Source organism: Paralichthys olivaceus, chromosome 13, assembly GCF_024713975.1.
Source record: "Paralichthys olivaceus isolate ysfri-2021 chromosome 13, ASM2471397v2, whole genome shotgun sequence".
Lineage (NCBI taxonomy): Eukaryota > Metazoa > Chordata > Actinopteri > Pleuronectiformes > Paralichthyidae > Paralichthys > Paralichthys olivaceus.
In genome coordinates this window covers 17781358-17800888 of record NC_091105.1, presented here as the reverse complement: position 1 = coordinate 17800888, position 19531 = coordinate 17781358, and the positions used below count along the sequence as shown (strand labels likewise).

Sequence of the window (19531 nt, the reverse complement as noted above, 5' to 3'; positions counted from 1 at the left end):
ACTACCTACTGCTGTGTTCTGACACTTACTTCAGCTATATGTGTCAGTGTGTTTATTCTGTTAAAACGTCCCTCTCTATCTTCTCCCTACCCCTGCCTGTCTTTCTCTTTTACACTTGAAAGGGACACATCTCCTCACAGAGACGAGCAGCAGATGGGGATGAGCGGGGTCCCTCTCAGAGCTTTAATTGGTTGAGTGGGACGCAAAGTGCTCCTGAAGTCACATTTGCAAATATGATTCTCTTATTATTCTCTGTCCAGTTGGTTTTCACAACTACACAAAAGCCTCAGTGTTTTCTGACAGACAGCTGAAGGCTGCAGGCGTCTCTTCTGTAGCCTTGAAAGTAAAAATTTAATGATATCATACAGTAAGACGGTGTTCTGAGTCGGTGGAGAAGCTTGCTTGCTCTAGTGCGAGCTCAGCTGCCCATCAGTTATGTGACCCTTGACCCTCACCTAACAGCAGTCCCTTAGCAGCATTTCCTCACAAGACTCCTGTTTGAGCTGGACTTATTCTTTTTTCTGTGGAAGAGGCTTCAACTTTTAACTTTAGAAAGAGGTGAAACATGTTGGCAGTTCTGTATTGAAGACACAGTGACAAATAGCATGTTCATTTATTTATATTCTACATATATCTTTTCAAAAATAAATTTATATCAAAACCCTCCCTCTATGTTTCTTCCTGGTAATGTTTTAATGTGTTTGATGACTCAGGGTCATATAGATAAATTTACCATCATTAACCATGAGCTAGTATAAGAGCAAGACTTTTTTGTGGGAGTTTGAGTTAAATCAGAAAAAAGTATTTTCAAAGTTATTTCAAATGACACTAAATGGAACTGAGCAACATTAAGGTTATTTCTTAAGTCTGACCTAGATTCTTTCACCGTTGCAATGGAAATTAGCATGTAAATCAGCGTTTGAATACTCATAATAAATTATTACCACATAATAAATCATTAAGAGTGTCGGTGGGTGAAACACTGGGACATTGACATATTTATAAATTACAACAATAATAAATCCCAAATTGTGAAAAGTAAAGTTAAGTAACAGTTGATTTACTATTACTGATGTATAGTGCCACCAACACTCTTGGGCAGACCTATTAAAAAAGGTAGTTAAAGTTAAATAGTGGATGTCTGGGTCCTACTGTCACCTAGTCTGACAAGTTTATTGTGTTTTAGTGTTTAAGAGAGAGGGAAAGACACAAGAGACACAAAGAAAGAGAAAAGTGGAAGCTCGGTTGACTCACCCTGGAGCCCTAAACCACACTGCTCTCGTTTTCAAAATATGAGGGAGCGTGTGTGGAGAAGCTCAGCTGATATAAACTCGGTCAGTTATAGCACGTCTGCCCTCTATTTCTCTTTTGCTCCCACACACACAGACACAGACGTGGAACAAAGGATCAAGAGAGCACAGCTGAGAACACAATGAGCGGCAGCAGGGCAGCAGTCCCTGGTGCTTAACATACAAAGACTGACTACTGGCTTCGGAGGGTTGTGCGTGTCCAGCAGTGAATTCCAATGTGGGCACCAAAGCAGAAGAACAGCAGCCGTTTGACCTGAGATCTGAGCAAGACTGCACTGTTTGTTTGTAACAAAGGTAACAAACTGAAAGGGAAAGGTAGGAGAGGAGAGAGCAGAAGAGTGGCCTGAGAGTTTCCCTCTTGGTTTCCATGTGACAGATCAAACCAGGAGCCGGTCTACTCTGCATATGGAACCAATTAGAAATGTGAGACTGTGGGGACTGCATGAAAGACGGACGATCACCCAGCAGCAGATAGGAGAGCAGTGTTTTGACTTGCCAACTGAGCTTTTTTCAAAGCTTACCTGTTCACAAGCAGCTGAATGTTAGGCTACAGTGATTTATTCATATTGTATCATTGCACTACAACATATCATTTAGAGTAGTGCAGCGATGGGGTGAATGTGTTTCATTCCATTATGAGAGCTCCATAGAAAGAATGCATCATAGACTGTACGTTTGCAACAAAAGTGTATTTTCATTATCATCTGTCTTTTTTTCCAACTTGTGAATCATGCGATTTGTCAGATATCCGTAAGTTGTCCAGTACTCCTTCCCTTCCCTTTCACAGAGTCTATATTGTCTAGCCAACTGTCCAAGACCTAAACATTCTCAATGTCAAGTGATTATGCCAATATTGACATCTTAGACGAAAATGCTATGAACATCTGCATCGAATCCAGCTTCAGCAATACTTCTAGTCGCTGTCAACACTGACTCTGGTGTATATTTGGCTTTGGGGTCCTGCCCAAGTTAGGAACCACCCTAGATAGCATACAGATGTGGACCACTTCAGGCAACATGGCAGCACTTCTGGTCTTCTTGTGATGCGAGCCTAAGGTGCCCAGTTGTAAAATAGCAAATGCCCAAATATCCCAAAACAAACGTGGGCCTTTTCTGGCAAACATGAAGTGCTGTAGGCAAGGTAATCTGGATGTGAACCTAAAGTGGCCCATGTGGTCAACGGTGAACATGGCCCAAGTAGCACAGAACTAATTTGGGCCACCTTTGGCTCTTTTGGTTGACATGCAGTATTGCTCTGGTTTACATATGACTATGACTTCCGAAAAGTCATAATTATCGACTTTTTATCACAATATTTCAATTTTGTCTCATACTTTGACTTTTTATTTCATAAATTCAACTTTTCATCTCATAATTATGACTTTTTATCTCATCATTTCGACTTATTAGCTCATAATTATGACTTCACATATTTTTGATAATCAAAGCTGCAGGTTATACTATTACAAATAGTGATAGCATCAAATGAGCTGACTCGTGATAACTGTCTGGTTCTGGTGTATGAGCAGACGACAGTAAGACAGAGAGAAAACTGGAGCTGGAGAGTTTTCACAGCTGGTATCTGCATACTCAGCATCTATAACTCAGCCCAAACTTTTGGTGCCTGTGTGTGCGCTCTCCTCTGCAGCCTGTCAACATGCAGCGCAGTCTTACCATGGTCCTCTCCTCTGCAGCCTCTGTGACCCGCTCATCTATCGCTGCCACATCTCTGCACACCGCTGGACAGCCGCTGGTCCTGAAGCTGCAGCCGCGGGACACTCACGGCTTTAAGTTTGAAAATCCGCCGGCAGCTGACGAAGAGACGCAGCTTTTTGTTTGTCGGGGGTTAACAAAGTATCACAGGTAAGAGGAGCACAGATCAATACTCGGTCAGGTCGTCTGCTGCACAGCGCACATTGATCAGCAGACTGCGGTGAACCCAGCCTTCCTCCTTCTCCTTCTCCTCCTCCTCCTCCTCCTCCCCCGGGAACGCGCCGCTCAACGCGTGCGTCTGGGAAAAGCTGATTTCAAAATAAAAGTATCTGCGCGTTCAAGAGGAAGGAGGTGATCGTGCAGTGAAACTCGAGAGGAGTCCTTCGTGGACAAAAACCTTCCTGCAGCACAGGCTCCAGTAATCGAATAATCGACAGGAATTGCTAGAATATGTAGTTATATTGTCCACAACTGCATGGACAATATAACTACTTATTAATTTATATGTATTCATATTGGAAAGCAAATATGTTCATGCTATGCAAGACATTTGTTTACACTCAAACACTCAAATAAAAGAAACGAGAAGAATAAAAACACATATCAATTTCTATATATATATAAAGAGAGAGAGGGGGTACATATGTTATGTGCAGTATTTTATAGTTTATTTTTAGTATTTATATTTCCTACATGTATCTTATACTTAGTATATATGTTGTCTTTCTTAAATCTTGCTGAGTGTGTTATGTATCTGCTGCTTGTAACACAGGAATCTTTTCAGTTTGGGATTAATAAAATAAAGTACATCTATCTATCTATCCATCTATCTATTTTATCAAATATCTATCTATGTACGATTTATAGTAACTGATCCTTCACCCACAATAGGTGAACATATATATTTATGTATAAAGCCAAAATATTTTATATCAGTTACATATTTCAAGTGCAAATGTTTGGGAACATTTAAAAAACTGATACGAAGCCTTCTTTCTTTTATCAGAAGGTCCAGCTGTTGTTCCTGCACCGCTCTGTACCGCTACAATCCAAACTGGTTCAATTGATACAGACTGCATGGAAGATCAGGAGGAAACCAGAATATGTCCCTGCAGCCTGTTAACCAACAGGCTACCCTGAGGCAAGGCAGCCAACTGAGCACCAGTTATACAGCCTAGTGGTTCAGAGTTGCAGAGTCCTTCAGAGCAGATTTTCTGTTAATAACACTTAAAAAGTGGCAGATAAGGCTTGAGTGGGCACAAGGGGATCCTCTATGTAAAGGATTTGTAATGGAAAAGGGTTTTCTTTGCTTTGTTTCTATGTGTTTTTCAGGCTTTTCAAACTTTGGGATTTCCTGTCTGTCAAATGTCGTCTTTTTATGAATGCTAATATTAAATCCCCACTTAAATGAATTTGATCTTGAACCTCACCTTCATACCCTGATAATGTCTAGACATGTCTCATGCTTCCCCATTAAATCCACCAATGAGCTTATGTTTTCATTTATGTTCATCTCTCTGTTATTTAGCAGGATTACGCAAAAAGTATGAAACCAATCTTCATGACATTTGCAAAGGGTGCGGCATGACCCCATTCAACTTTGGGGTGGATCTGGATAAATGATTGCATTTCACTTTCTGTAACATGGAGAGACAGGGTGTTCAAGCCTTGGTGGAGGTATCTGTGAATTGATATTTGTGGATGTTTGGAGAAGGATTGAGAAGCTGGTAATTCAGGGAGTATCTGGGTGGAGATAGCAGCCCCTCCCTCAGCTCTGGGTTGTGCTTTGGCAAGGCCCAGAACCCCCAACTCCTACAGATCCAACAGATCAGCCTGTGGTTTTAATGGGCAACTTCCAGCTCCCATTGGACGTTTTCAGACATGCACATCGCCCCAGGAGATTCTCTGTATTTGTGTATCATGTGGATCAAGATTTCAACTTGCTGTATCCTGTCTTCAGCTGCATTTCATTAACTGAAAGGATACAATAATGGTTCAATTCTTCTTCAGCAACAGCAAAAGATTATTAGGGTCTCATAGAAATGAGCCCACAGACTCTTTTGACCTTTGATGAAGGTTTAGGGTGCCCTCTAGTGTTTATCAAGCCTCTCTCTGTTTCTCATTCCTTCAGGAATAAACCCTGCAGATATGGGCGGACATCAGGCTGGCAGGAGAAGAAAAGAGCCATTGTATAACACATGCTGATATAAGAAGCAGAACATGCATCCACCTCTGTGAAAGTGTTATGTTACTGTGAAAAGCAGAGGTTTTCCTCACGTACTCTCAGGCTGTGTCCCAGTTTCATATAAACAATGAATTCCAAGCAGGCTCTGTGTGCATTCAGACAGGAAAAGTGAAATAAAAGAATTAAGATCTCTGCATAGTAAATCCACTTGTTCTTTTGAGGGTGCTTTTAATCTACTCGACTGCCCCACAATGCAATGCATAAAAGAAAATAACGAGGCCGCTATCAACTGCTGGTAAATTAGCAGAAGCATATTTCTGCCATTAGAACAATAATTATTCTCAAAGCTGCAAGCAGAATAAGCACTGACACTCAGTTCGGCCTGATAATCATTATTGTGAGAACTGTGAGTTTTCGCACTGTTGAAAAGTCTCAACCTTTCTAGTGCCTTAAGATGACGTGTGTTGTGATTTGGTGCTATACAAATAAAACTGAATTTAATTGAATCATTGTTAGGTGATGTCTCATGGTTCCTGCAGATGTTCATCACTGTGACTTTGTCTTCTCTTACTCCTTCAACCCATGGAGGCTTTTTATGTCTTTATATATTATAAACATGATTTAGGTCTATTTTATTTATGTGAACTAAAACTGAAAACTTTTAACGAGTCACAATTCCCCAAGAATGAGCCCAATGTGACAGTGACTTAAAATAACAGAGGAGACAAAACTCAGCAAGAAGACACAGAGAATGGATCCATCAGCACCATCTATGTCCACATTCATGTTGCTCTATACCCTCAGGTACAGTAGATAGCATCGTTCTCTTGGGTGGACATTGAGCTGGAAATCTCTCAAACTGAAAGAGATATTTTCATGTTTCTCTTGGTCGAAGACAGCCCTGAGAGTTTATTGTCCAGTGTAGAGCAGTTAAAATAAAGCAGCTGTGTAAACAGTGATTGAAAACCGATGAAAAATCTTCTCCCAGAAACAAATAACACTATTGTAGAGACTCTGACATCAGGCAGAGCATGGCCTCAGCTCAGAGACTCATCATCTCAGAAATGTCCTGCAGGAAATGAAAACAATCTTCTCAGGATGATTTGACCAAGTCAGAATCAGACCCTGGGTGGGAGGATCTGTGCTACATTTTATTATACATAACACAAAACATTTAAATGAAGCTAAGAACTGAATTATTTTCATTAATATTTGTTCAAGATAGAAGATATGCAACACAAGCACCTGGGGCCAGTAAGGAGCCACAATTTATACAGGAGGAGCCAATTATCTGTGCAACATTCAGTCACAGGTGCACGTCAAGTAATTCCTTGTATACTGTGAGCTCTGCAGCTGTGAGCAAAGCCACACATCATTATATATATTTAGAAGATCCTTCCTTGTTCAGGCATATTGTGATCTTCAAAAAGCTTAGATAATACAACTTCTCAACACATTGTCATATTATATGTTAGTATTAACAAGAGAGGAGCACTTCAGGTTCCAATCAGATTATTACTAACCATTGTTTGTGACAGTGTCCTCTTAATGAGCTCGTCAAGAATAGCCGTCCTTCAGCTGAATGTAAAATATGGAGCCATGCACTTTGTGCTTCATTGTAAACAGCAGCCAGATTTTACCATCATTTGCTGACTGCAGGTACAGGGCAGTTATAAATGACTTCCTGTTTCATTGAAAAACATTGAATTAAAAGAAGAAAAATAAGAAGCTTCAGAAATACAATGGAGTCATCTTAGAACTGTTGTTTATGTATAACATTAAACCAAAAGAGAGATAGGAGCTGAGCCTATGATCGAATGATTAACAGGACTGACTATTTTTGTGTCAGGTCCTGGTGGGCCCAGTTCCTTAGTGGGTGAATAATTTAATTTAATTAATTTAATTTAACTAACCCCTGGTGGCACAGTGTAAGACCCTTGCTTCTCTCCAGTTTTCACTCATCCCATAGAAAGTAATACACAAAAACGTGTTTCCTTTAACATAAATTGTCTTTGTTTGATTCCTCTATTTAGGATTAATACTTTTACAATAAAACTGAGCATATAACTTGATTTTAATACTCAATACATACAATAAACGTGTTTGTAGGGCTTCAGTCGGCACCATTCTGTGCCCAAACAACAAAAGCAATATGAAGGTAAGGAATGTTAAAGAACACTGAACATCAAAATATGTTTACAGAAAAATAAATAGTGAAAATGATGGGATTTAATATGAACAAACGAAAAGTGCAATGACCTCCTCAGTAATAAATACAGACCAATAAGAAAAGCATATTTACTAATGTTCACTGTGTGTACTGGAACCACTAAGGCTGCAGTGAGATGTGTTACAGAACTGCGGCCAGTAGGGGGCATTGTTGATATGTATCAATAATAAGAACTCATCTACCAAGATCATGTTCTAACCCAAAATTACAGAGATAAAATCCAGGCTCACTATAGAGCGCATCTCTATTCATGTGCTACTAGAATCCAGACTGCAGCTCCATGCAGCTGGGCATACCTCCTGTTCAAATTCAAGGGTCAGAAAGAAAGGAAATACTTTTGCAATTTCTTCTCATTATGGCACAGCCAGTTGAGATAAGTTCAATGCTTTGATAGGTGTGGGGACCAGGCCCTTAATACCCCTGACCATTGGTTCCTCTCTCTTTTTGTCCAGCTGTCCCTTACTCTCCTTTGTCTTCACTTTGCTGTCCCAAACCTTTAGTAATGTTCAACATTTCTTTTAAAGCGCTGAATCTATCTGAACCAAAGGCTTCAAATACATTTCCATTTCTATAATCAAACACAGCAAATCTCGACAGTCCTACTGCGCTTAGAACCTTATGTGGCCTGTATAAATTTGGTAAGTCCAGTCTGGGTTAGAGCCTCATCCAAAGGCCTGCAACAATAACTGGGATTCAAGGACTTCAAGATCATTCATTATTGTCCATTCAGCAGTCAGAGGAGCCCAGATATGTTTGGCCATCTATAATCTCTTCAAAAAAAAGTCCTCGTCTTTAATTTTGTAAAACATACATTTTACTGGCTCCATGATTAATTCCCTCTCATGTTTGTCCAGGCCCTCACTTGTTCCTTGGGCCCAAAGTTTTCCATACAGCTGCATGTGCAACCTCTGCCCCTGCCCATCTTCAGTATATTGGCAGCGTTAGCTTGGCTGAAAACACACACTGCTTTGCTTTGCATTCTGTTGCCTTTTTGCAAAAAAAAGGTTCATACAAAATATATTACACTCCTGAGATATACATCAGACACAGGACATATAAATCATAATAGAAATATATGTATCCCAGTGCATACGTTTCAATTCATAAAAGATTAATTCATCCAAGTCTTTACATGCTGTTGAATTGTGAAAACCATGTCAAATACATTTTTGTCTAAATCAAACAGCCTAAATCATAGAAAATGTCTGAGCATCACAGTCAACATCTTCAGACAAATGCAGATTCATGTCCTTGCCAAGCTCTTAGTTAAATGTTTATAACATTAAAAACCAGTTTGCCAAAACCTAATCCTATACCACTAAAGTGGCCAATGATAATCATAGCAGCTGTATCTGCCTTTAATTCCACAAATATCCCACCCAAGTGTAATTCACTGTAATTTGCATGATTTAGAAATTAACTAAAGCTTATATTGTCAATGCACATAGGGAAGATTAATGCTTTTAGACTTTTTCACAGTTTTGGATGAAGATAACCTGCCATCTACCCAGGCAAAATCTAAAAATAATGTTATGTCTTAGAGGAAAGAAGAATGGAAAAAGCTGTTTGTTAATTGCTGCCCTGACAGTGGAGGTGACCTGAGAGGTGCCGGAGCCAACTCCACAGAGGAGGCCTGCAGGCGCACCCCTATGATCATTCTGCATGAAATGTGCACCACTAGAGCGCACCACTGCAGGAGAAAAGCAGTGAACTCGGACCTGTCACGAAACGATCCTTATCCATGAAAGTGTGTGTGTAAAGAAACATTGCGTGCGGAAAAAAGAGAATGAAGGAGGAGAAAGAGAAAATATGTGTCAGAAACAATGTGAAAGCACAAAGCTTGGTTGATCAAGCTCATCTGGTCTTTGACCTTTCTGCCTCTCTGCTGCCTCTCCGCCTACTCGCTCATTCCTGATGTTCAGCACCACTGTCCCTCGGTACAATCATCCGCTTCATCTCACACGGCTGATCTCTGAACCCTCACCCTAACCCCTAGCCACGCGACCCCTACTGCTCATACTCTTTGACATTTCAGCTGAATATAAGATCTGTTTAACAGCATGTCCAGATCAAGTGGCTTAGAATGCGTGCACAGTTCACATATGCATGCTCATTTGTTTTGCATTAATCCATTCTGCTGGACCGGCTTCACGGAAGACAGACAGAGAATACTTCCAAACCACAGAAAGGGCAAATAAAGAGGATATTTCCCTGCCACACAGTGAGAGCCTTGTTCCCTGGCAGAATTCCTCTTTACACTACTGTACTTTATCAGCACTTTGGAACTGCCCCAACAAGCTGCACTATGATTCAGACCATATTCATTTGTCTTGTGCCGTACTCGTGGCATCATTTGTTCACGAAGGAGTGGACATTGAAATTGTTGTATTTGCAGACATGTTCAGTTAATAAATAACAAAATGTGGTGAAACTGTTGTTCTAACAGGATTGTGCAATCTGTTCTTCTTCTCCTTCTTCTCCCCCGCCAATTGCTCTTTGTCAGTGTGAAATACCCCAAAATCTTTAACCTGTAAGAAACACACTGCTGGGATTATATGACTGTCTTGTTGCAGAATCCACAGCTGGTCAGCACCAGTTTCATTAGAATCTGAAGACACTCCCAGAGCACACAGACCATAAACCTGCAAGAAACTGAGTCACAGACCGAGATAACAAACGGGGCCTTGTTTTCCAAGGCATTTTTGCATCATTATCAGATAAGTTCCCTTGTTTCTGTTGGTCAGTTGGGATAAGATATTTTAATGCTTTGAGGGAAACCCCCGGCCAGGACCTTTACACCCCTGACCGTTGGTTCCTCTCTCTTTTTGTCCAGCTGTCACTTACTCTCCTTTTTCCATCACTTTGCTGTCCCAATCTTTTAGTAATGTCCAACGTTTTTTTACAGCTCTGAATCCATCTCAACCAAAGGCTTCAAGTATTATTTAGTAATAATATTAAATGTAAGCTTTACTATAAGTGTTGTTGCTTGGGGAAACTGCAGTTGAACACATCTATGGGACACATCTATGGGGATGATGATGAGGAAGGACGAGGGTCATAGAGGAAATATATGGGTCCTCTGCAGAGGGCTTTTAATTTGATATTGAAGGTTTAAACACATGGCAAAAGAAAGAGAAGATAGATTCAACATGTTAACATTAAGATTAAATATTATCTATTCACTCCCACTGCCGTCGTACTGCGTGTGCACACCATCACAAAAACACATGAACACAACCTGATGGTCAGTGGAATGGTGCACCATCACATACCAGCCCTCTCTGTGTGTCATTGTGCAAATGGGCTCACTTAACTCACCTCCCCCTCCCTACCACAAAAACTAGTCATCGATTTGTGGTTCCCTTGTGGCACAATACACCAAGATACAAAACATTCACTGTAAAGATCCCCGTCACTGAGCCAAACAAACCCAATTATCAACATTATCGGCCATAATTTTAATCCTTCTCCTTCCTCCCATAAAATTCCATGGTGAATTATCTCATTGAGTAGAAGTGACTTTGGAAAATACTGTAAACTTCTACCATGGACCTACCACAGAGGAGCCCAGCAAGAGCTGTGGAACAACAATGATCTCAGTGTTTGTCTGGTCCAGGGTGGAGGACTCCATCCCTCTCTGGCAAACACATGCTGCTCTGCACAGCAGGTTCATTTAAGGCTTCTTTCGTCTTTAAGATTAGATTAGATGAACTTTAACTAACAGAGGATGATACTGAAATCAGATCCTCCTTTTTTTTTTACTCTGGATGTCTCTCTCTCTCAGTCTCAGTCTCTCTCTTACTCTTCCCCTTCCTAAATCTCTGTATATCATCTCTTCTCCTTTAGAGACTTTGTGTCCTGTTGTTTATCCTGGTTTGTCCACTGTGAAGGAGACCAAGTCATATAAATGTGCAGCAGGAATCTCCCAGCCTCTCTCCTTGTCCCTACAATCTGAACTCCTCCACTTCCCCCACGTGTGTCTTAAAAGATAATTAAAGCTGGAGTTGCTTTCACAGACAGATGTATTTTTCACTGCCATGTCTACAGAGGTATTTGGATATGCTCTCCTCTCCTTCTCTTTTTCTCACTCACTCCTCCTCATTTCCACTCATTCTCCCAAGTTATGTTTGCGAGCCCAGACGTTGGTCTGAGGGCCCACACTGGTTTCCATGGGGACAGACCCAACAACGGGTGTAAACAGAGATGTGTGGAGGAGGAGAACGACAGAGCTGGGTGAGATAGCAGGAGAACAGAGGTGATAGAGCGAGTAGCATCGAGGGGCAACAGAGGTGTGTGTCAGTGTGTGTGTGTGTGTGTGTGTGTGTGTGTGTGTGTGTGTGTGTGTGTGTGTGTGTGTGTGTGTCTCGGAATGGGGGAGTCCAGGAGTGAAGGGGCCACGTGGATTAGAGTCAAGCTTGGTGGGCTACTTATCTGAACAAAGACATCATTAAAGGTGGACCAATGGAAGAGAGGAGGACTGTATGTACATCTGCTGCTTCACTGCACCAGTGCAGACTCTGCAGCACTAATGCAGGCTGGCAGAAGGACAAGGAATAATTTGACACCGGAAACCTTGACTGGATGTTTGGAAACAAGCACAAACATGAAGAAGACTGTAAAGGTTTCTGATGATTAAATAAACAAGCTAAATTCTACACCGTTTTGACAATTATTAATACATAATGACACACTCATTAGTAACACTGTGCAAAAATATGGATAGTTTATTATCGCAATAGTTTTTTCCATGATTGAGTATCAATAGTTTTTCTTTTGTTTAAATGTGAGGATAGTCTTGCAGATCCGCCTCCAACTGGAGACATTTGTTGGACAATTGACGATTATACATGTTTTTATATTGCTGTACTATTAGATTCTATCCTAGTACCCCACACTGGCCCATAGTAGAAGCATGGTTTAAAGTTATCTGGCACAGTCTGGTATTCCCTACATCTAAAAGAAGTGCCGCTATAGAGTACCAGGAGGAGGGAACAACAGCTGCTTGCCAAAACGCACAAACCACAACTCTATTACGATTGGATTTCTAACAAGAAAACACAGAGAGAGACAATAGGTCAACATAAACAAAAGTTAGCTTTGTGTTGGTTTTATAAAATGGTTATGTGTTTTGATAGTAACTTTACTTAAGTAACTGCTAAATCATCTTTAGTCAGAGTCTGTGTGGATTGCATTTTTTGTTTTACATTAACCACACATGACATTGTTTGTTTCATCAACTGCTTAGTCGTTTAAAAGACGGTCTCTGATATAACTTTAAATTTCAAATCTTCCTGCAACGTGCCATGAGTGGGCAATTTAGCTTCTGTCAGGACTCTCAAATTTTATCCAACTTTCTGATCATTAGCTGCAACATGCACTGGTGTGTCTTTGACTTACGTTTAAATTACATTAGGACATTCGAAAAAATTCTGTTTTGTTTTTAAAAGAGTAGTTAAATCTACTCTGAAGCTAAACTGAAACTGTTCAGATCACACTGAATTGCAATGTTGTGAAAGCAGGGAGAAACCAAATCCATGATGAATGCTGTAAATGTGGGTTCATTTTTAAGTACAGACGTAACAGAGAAATGACAGACAGTGACTGGATGTGTCATTTATTATAACTTGGATGTTGTTTTTGTAATCGTAACTAACTATGGAAAAAAACTAAAACTATGGAAAATTATCATTTATTCTCTCTCAAGTGGTAAAAAACCAGTATGGCCCTCCAAGATGCTATTCTTTCAACATTGGGAACTGAATAATTAGAGTTCTCCGTTTTCATGTAAGTACTCCAAACACGATCAAAACCCAGATGAAAGGTAAAACTGTGTGTGGTGGTGCTTGTGTGGTACTCGTAAGTGCACTTGATGTCACTTTGAGTGATGGCATCAGACCAAAACAGAGTCAGATGACAGACAGTAAAAGTTCCTGAAAGTTCTGGTGTAGAATTTGAACAGTGCTTGCAGCTGCTGACACTGTGCCCACAAACAGCTGAACTTCACCGCAACTGAAAAGTGAACCACAATGTAGAGGAAGTCCTGTCTTTAATAACGTGCTGTGAGCAGAGGCTCTGCCGGTAAGTGTCTTAGGAGGAGAAACGTGGAGCGCTGGATGATGACAGAAGGATTAGTGGACCTGTGTTGACTTAAAAAATGACGTTCACGTTTATGAGACATGTGCAGGTGCATGCGTGTGTGTGGGGTGTGTGTGTATTTACCTCTGGTTTGTGGTATTTACTCATTCATTAGTTTGAATTTCTCTGTCTGCAGACACAATGGATGTTGACTCTGTCCACTTATATATGAAAAGAGCAAATAGTGCTTGTCTTAAGTGCTTATTTGCAAAGTCCACAGAGAGAAAGAGACGCAGTTACACTAAATATTTTGTCTTCTATCTTCCAGTCACTCAGGGAGACTATGTTCCAAGAAAACCTTAACATTTTATGTCTGTAAACAGATGAATGTTCCTGAGGGGTTTCTGTTCCCAGGACTGAGAGTGTGCACAGATGTGTGTGTGTGCATGTATTTGCCTTTGGGTTGTGATTGGTAATCATTAATCAAGGCCACATTTGAAAATAGTTTCCAGTGCCTCCACTTTACTGTCACATACACTCTATAAGTGTGTGTGAGAGTGTATATAGTGGAAGTAGGGTTTCATTTAAAAGTACAAGCAAAGCAATAATTCCACAAAAGCACTGGTTTGGAACTCTTATGTATGTTGTAAGAATACCATTGTTGGGGCATTAACTTGTATGCACTAGTTTATAGAAATAGATTGTAAGATCTGCTAAATACTTTTACTTATGTAGATCAATGTTCCACCAGCTCGTGAGAAAAACAATTTGCCTCTAGCTGCCAGATGCCGCATTACATCCACCAACTGATCTCCGAGGCCCTGTTCAGACCTGGTATTAAAATCTTTCTCAGGTATCCCATCATAAGCAGGCGGCTCTACTGTAAGTACATGTTTGAACACACAGACACACTGGCAACAATACGACAAGGTAGCAATGAAGAAGAAGCTGTACGTTTATTTGCATGTAGGGCAGGAAGGTGGTCTCTGCAGACACATGGTGGTCAGAACAGTGAGGGTTTAAGACCTTAGGCAACAATTCCTACAATCGGAATAACTCAGGGTTCAGTTGGAGATAGATGGAGATCAATCTAAAGATCGATGTCCCATCACAAATCATCAATCAATTTGGTGTTGAAAGTTTAAAAATGTGAAATTGTTATGTTGTAATGTAACATGCAGGTTCTGCTACGCTCATGCAAAATCATTTGAGTTGGAATGGCAAAATTGAAGTGGATGCATATACATCTGCAAAATCTCAGAGTAAATGCAGTTTGATTCTCACCAGCAGGAATTTATGCTGTAGAGATGAACTCAAACATTTCAAACTCAGAGTCTGAACTTGGTGATCTCTGTGTGGAGATATGTATGTTGTCTAAAAATATATGAAGGAACAGTCTGAGGCTTGAAAGGGGAGGGACATCATCATGAGAGACACCTGTGTGTTACATTTTGGAAATAATTAAACGTGATTGAAGTATGGATGGACCACATGTCGAGAGAGTGGAAACAACATCGGTATAACTCTCAGTTTAATGTGGGTTGATTCTCTCCAACTCTTAAAAATGACAGAGGGTACAACCCACTCCATTCAACATACTCAAATGTCCCTGTCCAGACCCAACACGATTATGACTGATCCCTTACTCATTCATTAAATTAGTATGTCCCACCCATCAGTATTCAGTTACCTCCCAAACTCCTGAGTTATTGGCCTTCCAGTCCCTCCAGCACCATGGTCATGAAGCCATTGCTTTATCGTGTCATGATGACTGCACTTCTGCAGTGTTGACAATGATTCACACCCCTTACTGCTACAGGAACCACTTTTCATCTGGTTTTGTTTCTGTCTTTCTTTTCAGTATTTTGTCTCTATTGTTAATGTGTTGGTGTAGATCTGTTTGTTGCAAACCACAGGATCTGTAACAGAGCGGTGACTAAGCGTAAGTGCAAAGACAATTGGAAGACATGCATGCAGGATAACAAAAAAAGCTCCCCCACATTAAACACTCATCAGATTATGTTTATTTCCAGGTTTAAGTTAAGATCATGTAAAAATCATACACAATGTACAACTACAGCAAAACATCTGCACCCTGGATCTTTTCCAGCTCGTTGGCTGGTTAAACCCAACCCTAAAAAAGTTTTGCACAAGAGGGAGGAAATTTTCTTTACATAGAAAACATCCAGAGTTTGTGCCAACAGAAATTCAGTGCACCACAACAGCGGTCCTCAGTGGACCGGCTGCCAAATTTAGTTTTGGTTGAAAAGAGAGAGAGAGAATATGAGAGGAGAAGCCTATCTGCATTCTCCATGTAAGCTCTTTCATTTACAGAAGAACCAACATATAAAAGGCATACATAAACTAACAGTGACACTAATTACTATGCAGCACTCATTTCTCTGAATAAGCATTTGAGTCTGCATCTGGTCCTTTGGTCCTTTCAGTCGATTGCGAGACTGCAGTCTTCTTGGATTTGTGGTCATCTGAAGACCAAAAGTTGGGAACAGAGAATAAATGATTAAACCCATCTCAATATCTGTTTCCAGTTTGTTTCATTTAATCACTAAAGTAAACTTAACTACTGTATTTTTTTATTTATGGACCAGAGTTGTGTACACTGGTTATTTCATTAATGTTTATATAGCCATCAACACACACACCCAGTCAGTCATCAGATACCCTGCTGGTATAATAATCTGGGCAAGTGAGGAGAGGAGGCCTGTGATACTGTGGTAAGGAATCGCTTCCCAATATAGAGTTTCACCCTAAAGCCAGCACTCTGAGACTGTACTCTAAAGTGAAGGAGAGTGGCCGGGGACCAGGGAGCATCAGAAACAGTGTAATGGATGAAACAGCCACGTTCCAGGAGAGCATTAGGAGGATGTCTTCAAGTGATGATGTGCAAAGCTGGGGCCGAATGGCTATTAACAAAAAACCCTTTGGGACTTCCAGACTGATGGCTAACCATGCTGGTGGTCGACAAACAGCATAAGAGAGCAGTGGTGATACATGAAATGATTCCAAGCGACGGCAACAACATTTTGGAAGTTACACGAGAAGCTTGAAAAATGCAAAGGGCTGAAAGAGCTAGAGAAGATGTGGAAAGTGAAGGCAGCAGTGGTGCTGGTGGTAATCACAGCACTCAGGGTTTTAACCTAGGAACAGCTGAGAAACTGCACAGAACCCCCAGACTCTGGTCGAGGACCTGAGCTGGAAGGAGGAGAGAAGAGAAGAGAAGAGGGAAGTGTTAATCCAGTCTGGATCTGTCTTCCTGCTGAGAATCCCTTGAGGTGTGTTTGCAGTCAGCTGATGGTTATGTACACAGGGTTAATTGAGCTTTGGTTTGTCTTCTCTGGTTAAAGCGGCTGTTTGATCTCCTCTAAGCCTTTAGCCATTGTCACGGCTCGCTGCCAGAGAAGAGGGAGGCTCTCTGTGAAAAGACCCAGAGGGACAGACTGTGTATTATTAACATATGAGAAGGGAGAGGCAAGTTTATTTGTATTGCACCTGACAGCCCAGATAATGAGTGAGTAAGAACTCAGTCATTACATAACACTAACTTGTTAATTTGTTAATAGGTGACACATCAGTGTTTGCCTATTTTGGATCTATAATGGGCCATTACATCAGGGGACTACGCTGTTCTATCTCAAATACAACTATCAACAGTGATATTCTATATTCATTAGTATTGGGCCTCACTAATGCTCTTGTGTCTGAACTGTGATGATGATGAAATGTTTGGGTGTCTGATTTTGTTTGGGTGTCCAGATTCTTTCTGCCATGTTGTCTGTGTTTCTGTTGATTTATTCACTTGACAAACAATAAAGCTTGATGTGTTTGAGTGTGTGATTTAGGGTTGTGTTTATACAATATAAAATCTGTGTTTATGTTTATGAAATATGTGTTCATACAGTCTAGACTACAGCCCAGAAAACACATTAAGTGTGCAGACAACAAATAACAGAGGCAACTTTCCGAAAATCTCCATCAACATTCCAGTGAATTTTGGCCACATGTTTTTTTCTGCTATTCTCTTTGTCTCCCTCACAAATGCAAACATACATACACACACACATACAGAGGCTGGGGGTAAATTCACAATTAGCAACACATGACAAATCCATAAAACACCAAATGCGACTTCAATCCGCCCTGGCACAGAGACCCACAAACACACACATGAGCCTCACAAAGAATTGCACATTCTGTCTGTTTTCAAGCAACTGCAATGGCTCAACATGCAGCGACAGGATGAGGGGAGGATTAAAAACACTGACACACTATCAAACACACAAAGCACAATGGTGGAACAAAGAAAGGATAATAGGTAAAAATCTAAATAATTATTTCCTGTTTTTATACTATAAAGGTCTTTGTCTGCTCATGATGACTCATTACGCTCACAGCAAAAATGGAGAATGTAAGGACAATGGAAAAAAAACAAGTGGCGTTTCCATTTCGAATGAATGCTTTTATCCAAAGTGACTGACAACTGACAGACAACACTGAAGCTTAAATACAGTAGAAGAGGTTGAAACAGGAACTAAAAGCTAAAGATCGAGTACAAACGTGCCACACAAAGAGCTGGTTAGACACATTATCTGTTAGAGGTGATAGGAGAGGAGGTGCTCTCAGAAGAGAAGAGTCCTCAAGAAGTTTTTAAAGATATATTGGGACGTACCTGCTCTTTTATATTTGGCAGCTTACAAAATAATCCCAGTGTTGTTTTGACTAGTGTGTAAACATCCAAATCGTACAAATTGTTTTCTTTACTCTCGAATGGGCCCTTTATATTCAAATACTTTTTATTCACATCTGGAGCGGGTCCTCGCCACGGAGGCCACCATATTTTTACAGTAGCCCAGACTGGACAAACTCACGTTTGAGTTGTTGACAACTGAAGGCTACCACAGGAAGGGGAGGTTGAGGTGAGGGGTATTCAGCTGCAACACGCAACTTCATCCCTAGATGTCACTAAACTCTACTCACTGAACCTTTAAAGCTATTTCAGACATGACCTCCAGAGGATGACTGCAGAATTGGGTCTGGACTTTCTATGGAGTTTGCTTTTCACACATGAACAACGCAGCAGGAGATTCTCCGCTCAGATGAGTTCACAACAGCAAAGAAGTCTCTGGAGTCTTCAGGGGTGGTGCAGCAGGCAGAGGCAGGATGCGACATATTAACAACACTGGCGTCAGCCGTTATCACCATAAACTTTTTTGTATCTTCTACGTGTATGGCTTTGCTTTTTCATCCGGAGATATTTGTTTTCTTTTTTCATTTTTGCGTCTGTTGTGTGTTAGGATTGTCATCAACAAAGCCACACACTCACTTTGAATCCTGCAGAGGATCTCCTGCTGTGTTCTCACATCAGTTCCCTCGGACATTCTGCATTTTGGCACGTCTGAAAGCTGCTTTAGTGTGCACGGATCAAATGTTTTCCTTTCATTTCCTTCGTTGGTATTTTTAAGAAATACCCCCAAACCGATTGCTTCTGACATCTCCACCTCTCCATGGACTTTACGGCCTGCTGGGTTTTATTAGGAGTAGTTGACCCACCCAAAATAAATACATGCCACAGCCACTACTACCAGTGCTGCTCAACAAGGGAAATAAATTATCTCTTCCTGTTGGGAGGACCCTTCCCTTACATGCATCTGGCAGGAATAAAATAGAGAGAATGCGTGAGATAAATGCAGAATGACAATGATATAACCAATGAATTGATATTCCCCTCCCTGGGTTTTTCATTTGTTTCTCACATCACATGCAGGGCTCACTCACTGTTTCTGCTTCCTCTCTCTCTCTGTCAAGTTTCCATTCTTCTTTTCCTTTTCATTAAAAACTTTGGGATTAATGCTTCCACGCACACCTTATAGCTTTCACATTTTGGTTTTAACATTTGTACATTTGAAACAATAAGTCATATAATTTTGTTGCAGGTCTTTTACTAATAATTGTAATGAATGTTATCTACGAGGGCGGAAACTAATCAGAGGAAGGTGCCTC

General features: G+C 40.7%; 1 protein-coding gene across 1 annotated transcript in view; it reads right to left on the bottom strand.

Annotated features, from left to right (window-relative positions):
- Positions 1–3259, bottom strand: part of gask1a (golgi associated kinase 1A) — a 29283-nt gene extending 26024 nt beyond the window's left edge. The window contains exon 1 of the mRNA XM_069537626.1: positions 2985–3259. Coding sequence (XP_069393727.1) covers positions 2985–2987 — 3 coding nt within the window. The 5' untranslated portion in view covers positions 2988–3259. The remainder of the gene's footprint in view (positions 1–2984) is intronic.
- Positions 3260–19531: the final 16272 nt, after the last annotated feature.